Genomic DNA, 8,382 nt, shown 5'->3' with positions numbered 1-8,382 from the left:
CGGTGTTGCACCCGCGCCTCGCTCAGCCAGTGAGCGGGAACCGGTCTGTATGTGGGATCCGAACCCTCGGGCGGGAGTGCCGCCGCGCTTCCCAAGCGGCACACTATCCAGTGCGCCACCGGGCCGACCCGAGTCTATATTTTTTAAGTTATTACCTGGAATCAAGAGAAGCAAAAAGTTGATCAAACTGTTTCTCCACAACCTTTGTAAGACTGTCTGTCTCCTCTTTTGTTCGATTCTGTATGTGTTCAAGCATCTGGGGAAAACAGCACAAAGATCTAATCTGGTATTTTAATTTTGTATAAGTTGTATTATCGATATAGTTTTGAAAGTAAAGGGTGTTTTCTAGACTTCAAATAACAAGAGGTGATTAGATAAATAAATGGAATAAGTCACAAAATTGAACTTTAAATACAGGTACTTTTCAGCAAGAACACATTTAGTTGGCATTTTGTACTAATAATTTGGCAAAAAGAACTAAAAAAATCCACTGATAAGTTTTTAAACTTTTTTCTTATCCTTTTTTATTGTCATAGGAAACAAGTCATTTTGGACAGCTGAATTTCTCTTTGGCAGAATTCCCTAAATAAACTTAAAAACTATACTTGAACTAAAATATTAACTATTCCACACATTTCTTTGCATTTTTAAACAGTTTCAAGAACAGTTGCTTGACATACCTGACCCTTTTTTCCTTCGTTTCTCCCTTTTGGAATGGGAATGTCTAATACTATGCCTGTCTCAGCAATAGATTTGAGAGGCAGATAATTTCTTGTCTAGATTCACAGGCTTACAGTTTGAGAGGAATTTAACCCCAGGATGAATCATATCCTGAGTCTCAGCTGCACCTGATTTAGAAGATAGTTAGATGAGATTTTGGACTTAGAATTAATGCTGAAATGGGTTAAGACTTCTGGAGATGTTAGGATAGGATGAATGTATTTTGCACTGAGAAGGACATGAATACTAGATGGCAAGAAGGCAGCCTATTTTGGGTTGAACTGTGTCCCCCAACCCCAAATTTGGATGTTGAGTCCTAACCCCCAGTTAGTTTGCCACTAATCTGCTTTACTCTGCTCTGGTACTTATTATCTTAACTGCTGCTTATTACAGAGGACAAACTGTTTTTCCTTCTTCTCTCAGTTTTTCTTCTCTTGTAAATCTATATTACTTTTATCATATTTCTCATTCCTTTTGAGAAACTGACTTTTTATGGTGACTTAATTTAGCCAATCAAAAATGTCCTGTCTTTCTATGCAAATAAGCAGCCACAGTATAATCAGCTATAACCTTTCGAATTCCTTGACTTTAAATTTGTTGTTGCGTGCTTAAATAGCTTGTTCTTGTCACCAAACGAGTGGGTCTCTCATTTGGGGGTAGAACAGGAAGAAAAGAGCATAAGACTCTCTCAGTAGGGTGATATAGCCAAATGAAAGAGGGTCTAAAAGGCTTCTGAGACAACATTCAGCTCACAGAAGTAGAAGTCATGGTTCCTTAATAAAGTTCCAATTTCATTAGGTTCCTAGCACAACAGTGCTATAAGACTAATCCTGGCAGGCCATGGCAGTTGTTTTCCATTCTTCTGCATGTTTCTCTGTTATTGGATTATCATGCTTAACAACTCAGTGCTAAGCTCTGACTTAGTGATAACACATCCAAATGTACACATTTAAAGAGTACATGCAGAGAGTAGAATTGTGGTTACTAGAGGCTGGCAAGAACAGGGGGCGGGGGGATAGGGAGAGGTTGGTTAATAGAAACAAAATCACAGCTGAATAGGACAAATAAGTTCTACTGGTGCACAGCAGTGATAGGCACCTATAACTAACAATACTTTATTGTATGTCCCGAAATGGCTAGAAGAGAGGAGATCCAATGTTCTCATTACAAAAAAATGATAAAGTTTTGCGGGTGATGAACATGCTAATTAGCATGATTTGATTGTCACACATTTGTATACACGTATTGAAATACGACTCTGTACCCCATAAATATATACAATTGATACATTTCAATTAAAAAATTCCTTTAAAAGTTAAAAAAAAGTACATGCTTCACTTCATGATAGAATTTAATCATTCAAAATGCTTACTTTTACAGCAATGCTTAATTGTTCAAAATTATATCCTGCTATCTTCAATGCTTCATCAATTTCTTCTGCAGTTTTAGTCTCCTAAGAAAGGAGGGGAAGCACATACTAATATAAAATATAAAAATAGATGCTAAGACACATTATAGTTGCAAAAAATTAAGGCTACCAATTTGGTTACAAAAACAACATAGATCCACTACAGAAAACTGAAAATAAGCAACAAAAATAACTTAATCCTGCTTATTGAGAGATTAAAAAATCATTATTATTTGAATGTGATAACATTTGGTTATCACATTCCAGATTTTTTTCATAAAGATATCTTTTTGACAAACGGTATTATGTTCTATAACCATTTTTCAACTTAAAACTATCTTGAATAATTTATCATGGCAATAAATGTACACATAAAAAAAGCATAAACAGTTTTTAAGAAAAAAGATTATTATTTGTCAATGTTAAGATTTAAATTTGAGAATTTCTGTACTGGCCAGCCGCCAAACAAACAAAAGACTTAAACTTGAAGCAAAGTATAGCAAGATTAAGTGCTTGCTCTCTCCCCTCCCCCAGCCCATTAACGATCTTAACAAAAAGACTTCAAAATGTTTTGGAGTTTGTTCTATTTCTAATCTTAAGTTAAAACAATACATTATTTAAAGTTACCAGTAGTAGTAACAGGTAAAATTCAATCTTCAACAACAATAACATCATCTACAACAACAAACACAGTTAGGCCTTTTGCTCACCATTAAAATAACTGGAAAATCACACAGAATTTAGAAAACTATATACATGTTTCATAGAATCTAGATTCAATAACTTGGTTGAAAGGGAAGAAGCTACATATAGATAAACATCAAGAACTTTGTAAGAGAGTTGGTCGAAGGTAGAAAGGGTTGCTTTAGGAAGAAAAAAGTTCTTCAAGCATAGTTTAGAATTGTTCAAATGTAGACTAAAACAACACACTCAAGAAAGGACAATGCGTTTATCCTTATTACCTTTAAGCTTCTATACTTATAGGAACCTTGAGAGGAGAAGAAAGTTAAGCTACCAGAGAAAAAAATCAAACGTTTGGCTTCATCATACTTCATGACCCACTTTTTTCGTACCGACACTACAGCAGATGAGTTCAAAGCAGTCTTGTGTATGGACGTTGAATGTTCTAAACCGATAGTTAGCTGATCAGCAGTCTTTTTAAAGTCTTGAGAAAGATTCTTTACCCTGAAAAATGTCAAGTATATAAATTTCAAGTACATTATTTTAAATACCAACACTAATACAATGGCTTCAACCTTCTCTTCTGATTTTTATCCTCTATCAAAAATAACTCGTATGATGACATAAGAACATGTACAATCTGTGAGGAGAAAGAAACCATGAGTAAACATGCTTTCACATAAACTTAATTTTAATCAAGAATTCAACTTTTTTTCTGACCAGTAAGGGGATTGCAACCTTCGGCATGGTGTGGTCTGCACCACACTCAGCCAGTGAGCGCACTGGCCATCCCTATATAGGATCCGAACCCGGGCCTCGGCACTACCAGCGCCACACTCTACGGAGTGAGCCACGGGGCCGGCCCCAAGAATTCAACTTCTTAATAAATTCTTAAAAATAATAGCTTAATGTATATATTGTGTTTTAATTTCTTAATCACCTCCCTTACCTGGTATTTTTGGTAGAGATGTTGATATTCACTGAAATATCTTAAGCTCAATTACAGTACTTATACATACAAATTAAAAGGTAAGTGCTTATACACACAAATGCCAGCTTACAAGTGTAGGTAATTTACAAAAGGTAATGAATTTAACTTAAGCAAGTTAATTGCAAGGGAAAAAAGTTAGCTGCATTCTCTTGACTACAGAAGCCAGTTTTACCTATTTTTTATATCCCCATATTGGCTGGCACATAGTAAGCACTTAGTGTTTTCTGAATTATAAGCTTATAATTTATGGAAGAAACTATGATGTTTAAGTATGTTACTCTTATATGAAAAAATACTAGCCCAAATAATTTTTAAACATTCTATTGCTTTAAAAAGTGAATATTCATGTTTTTAAAAAACATATTGAGTGCATTAGCCCTGAGGAATCCATTATTCAATTCCTGTTTCAAAACATAAAAGAGATATCAGTAAAAAGATACATTATGAGGAAAGAAATACACGATTTAAAAATATACAATTTTAAACCAAACTGTACTTAAATTAGAGAATAGGAATTTCTAACATAAGTATACTTGACATGGAGAATTTAAAAAATAGAAATCTGGAACAAATTTGGGTACTTTCTAGTTAAGATGAATTCCTCTACCTCTGAAAGTGATGTTTCACTTTGAAACCCTTCTAGATATTATACACATCTAGACGAGAGTATAATCTGATTTAATTTGAAGGATTTTTTTATTTTTTATTTTTTATTTTTGACTGGTATGGGGATCTGAACCCTTGACCTTGGTGTAATCGACACCATGCTCTAACCAACTAAGCTAACTGGCCAGCCCTTGCAGAAAAAGTCAGAAAATTCCAAATAGAAGTAAAGATCTCTAGTTCATCTTGGGGGGAAAAAATCTGGCAACATTTGGTTGGTCTTAACACGTAGCCATAGTTGGCTAGAGCTGGGTAGGGACTACTTCCTTTGGAGGAGGTTAGCCTTCTTCGTCTGCCACAATCCTTACCATTCATCGTTTAAACTCAGTCTACCTCACCCAGTAAGTCACCCGCTTGACTCCTACAGCTGTTCAAACTTGGAAGCCCTAAATTTTGACATATCAAAACATTATGGCTCTTCATCTAACAAACATTGCATACTTATTCAGTGTCCCATACCAGGGATGTAGAGAGATACAAAATGTGGTCCATGCCCTTAAAGGGGCTTAACTAGCAGGTAAGACATATAGTACATAGGACATATAAGACAATAAAAAGTAACACAGGTGTTCATCTCTAGCTGGGATGTATTTTTAAAAAAAGGTTCTGTATTACTAATTCAGGAAGAGCATTTATCAATATATACATGTGCAAAATTTTATGGAAGAATGGAAAAATGAATAAAAGAATTCCAAAATTATTATTTTTCCTTTTATAAATCACCTCTCAAAATCATCTCTTCCCAAAGTAGTCTATTATATTGTACTTGTACTACTTTTAAAAATCAACAGAAATAAGTTTTTTTCTTTATAACTTCCTCTCATCCAACATCAATATTGTACACTTAGCCTTTCTTGTTTTGGTGTGGTAATCCTTATATATTTTTTTCCACTTTAAATAAGGACAAACTAATGTTGCTTCCTTAGTAGTTGGATTCTCCATTTCACTAATAACTAAGACAAATTATGAACTTAAACAGCATGCTATAAACAATGTGTCAGAAACACAGATCTAATAATGACATTTTTTCACTAATTCTAAAATTATTTCAGAAATACATTGAACTTTAAAAACTAAAATAAGTGCACACGGAACGTACATTTTAGGTTGCTGTTTTTCCACAAAAGAATCTTCAATACAACCATCTATTGGGTAGTATCCTTGTTTTGTATTTACAATTGTAGCAAGCTTGGGACAAAATAAGATTTAAAAAGAAAAAAAGTCATTCAATAAGTTCTATTTATTCATAATCTATACAACTATGTAAGTGTGCCATTCATAGGAAAAGTTGATAATAACATTAAAGGACAGGACAGGTCACATATCTTCCAAAGTAAGAGTTAGAACAAAACTAGTCAAAATAATACAAAACAGATTTATCACAACCCTAAAAATCAAAACCAATGTTTGTAAACACATTATAAGTATTCTTATAGATGTTAGCCAAAATCCTGAAAATAATACAAGTATAATGATTTAAGACCATCAAATATGAAATAACTTGCCAAAAAAGGCAAAAGTTTACTGTTAAAATAAACTTTGTTTTTCAGATATTAGAACAGGATGGGTATGGGCAGACAGTTCCAGCTGCCTGCTCCATCTCTTTCCCTTCACTCACTCTTCACCCACAGCAAGACTGAATCAGATCTACCATCACAGCCACAGCAGGAGGGCTCCCTTTGTCTTAACTATGTTGCCAGCCACATCTGAGGGATGCCACTCAAAAAAAAAAGGAAAGCAGACAGGAATTTCCCATAGTAAAGTGTAATACTTGTGATAAAATTCACATACTTGTAAAGTATGTAATTCCAAAATAGCTTCTAATATGTAAATGTTTTCGCTATAATTAAAATGTTCACAAATTACAACATACATATTTTTACCACGTTTAATCTGCAACATACATATTTTTACCAGTTAATCCACACCTAAATAATGAAGGGTTACTTTAATGATCTGAAAGCTTGTAGAGAACTTTTACATAATTCAGATTTGATTCTTACAACCCTATGGGATAAGATAAAGCAGGTATTATTTCTGTCCCACAAATGAAGAAACTCAAGGTAGGCTGACAGAATGAGAACTGCATTCTAGATCTTGTGCTTCCATATTGTCTATCACACTGCCACAAAAAACAAAGAATACAAATCCTCATCATGTGATCTCTCCCGTGGAACACTAAGAATTTACAGGTGAAAACAACTTTCCAGCAACACAATACATAAATTGAACTACATTTGTATTTGTAGTAAATGCAAAGGATGGTAAGTAAATTTTATTTTAAATCCTCAATTTGTTCTCATTCTTATGGGTTGATAGATTTTAGTCTAGTGGAATTATTCTATTTTTAGAGCTTGTGAGGTAAATATTAACTTTAGGCAGTTGTTTTGCTTCTCTGCCAAAATTTTTATAGTATGGCATCTCTATAAATGTAAATTTGATGACACACAAATGTTGAGGGGCAAGGAGAATTCAAAACCTGCTTGCATGGCATTGGTGTAGAAAAGGGTAGGATTTTGAAAGGAAAATACTTCATTAAAATACACAAGTAGAAGAGGTAATTTTCCACAGAGGTCTTCAAAGAGTCAAAATACGTAGGCTGACAAATGTATGATTTTAGACTTTTATTTTTCGTGATCACTTTGAACAATCATAAAGTGGATGGAAAAAAAGTATTATCTTTTGTTAGTCTGCTTTGCTTAAAGACTCTGCAGCAAAAATGTTAAGATTTTAGTTTTTAAATATGGGTATGTTTTACTTCTCTAACATTTTTACCCTTAACATTAGGCTATAATGCCTTCAATGTGAAGAATTATAAACTTACCTCACAATCAGGGCATATAATTGTGCTGCATTCTTCAGTTATTAACAAGCACAGTTCACAAAAAGCATGTCCACACTGAAGTTCACGGTGGTGACCTATTGATGAAATTCTATTGCGAATTAAACTTTCCACAGTTTGTTAATGTTGAATGGGGAGAACTGATCAAAGGGGAAACTCAAAGGGGATGCTATTGTACAGGAATGAATACTTAGTTAGAAATGGAGGATTTATTACACAAAATACAAGAGAAACTTGAGGTCAGAAGGACGGACAGAAATCAAGAAGAAAAAACAGGGAGAGCTGTGTAATAGTGTTTCCATTAATTCAGATAGCTACCTTGTACCTATAATATTTTGGATTTGCCATTATCTTGTAATTGTACAAACTGTTCTGACCTATTTCATTTGACTTCTGTAACTATCAAGGCTAAGTAGCTTGGGAATATTATATGCAACCTAAAGATTAAAAAAAACCATTTTGGTGATCTTGCTAATTCAACGGGATAATCCAGACTCCAACGTTCTTTCTACTTGCTCATCCTGTCCCCTACTAATTGATATTTCCCATCCTGAGAGGGTGTCAGGAAGGGCCGGAATGAGAGGTTGGTAAGACCTTGCGAGCTCTCACAATAATCTGAGCAGGTGGCAAGGCCAGAAGCCGGAGGCTACGACGTCACAAACCTAGCTCTCATCCATGAATGCTGCAACCTTGACTGAGAACCTACGTCAAGATTTAAATGCTCTAAGTAGAATGCGAGGTCTATCATAAATGACGTTACTTGTGTAACTTCAAAAAATTGTCTTTTTTAAAGCTTTTTTTTTTTTCTTTTTTTTGCAAGTGAAAAGGAAAAAGAAACCAGATATAGTCCGTCATCTACTAGAAAAAAAATTACAGAGTTCTTGGTGAACCTGGGGAAGTTTGCAGAACGGTGCTCCAGCGATCTCCCTCTGCCCTGCGCGGGAAGACTCACGCCGGCTGGGCCTGGGAGAGGCGGCGGGAAGGCGCCCCAACCGACGCCAGCGCGGCGCGGCCCTCCGGGAACCCGCCGCCCAACGGCCCCCGCCCTGCCAGGCCTCGCTCCCCACCGGCCTCCCG

At 35.2% G+C, this 8,382-nt stretch overlaps 1 protein-coding gene across 1 annotated transcript in view; it reads right to left on the bottom strand.

The window, feature by feature from the left end:
- Positions 1-8,382, bottom strand: part of RNF17 (ring finger protein 17) — a gene marked incomplete at its 3' end in the record, with an annotated part of 77,565 nt that overhangs the window by 68,504 nt on the left and 679 nt on the right. Inside the window, exons 3-7 of the mRNA XM_008568303.1 lie at positions 7,288-7,382; positions 5,563-5,651; positions 3,202-3,313; positions 2,093-2,173; positions 156-256 (exon numbers count right to left, since the gene is read on the bottom strand). Of these exons, the coding sequence (XP_008566525.1) occupies positions 156-256; positions 2,093-2,173; positions 3,202-3,313; positions 5,563-5,651; positions 7,288-7,382 (478 nt within the window). The remainder of the gene's footprint in view (positions 1-155; positions 257-2,092; positions 2,174-3,201; positions 3,314-5,562; positions 5,652-7,287; positions 7,383-8,382) is intronic.

This window comes from Galeopterus variegatus, unplaced genomic scaffold, assembly GCF_000696425.1.
Source record: "Galeopterus variegatus unplaced genomic scaffold, G_variegatus-3.0.2 Scaffold395, whole genome shotgun sequence".
NCBI classification, from domain to species: domain Eukaryota; kingdom Metazoa; phylum Chordata; class Mammalia; order Dermoptera; family Cynocephalidae; genus Galeopterus; species Galeopterus variegatus.
Note: the sequence above shows the minus strand (reverse complement) of the source record. Positions and strands in the feature narration are given on the sequence as shown.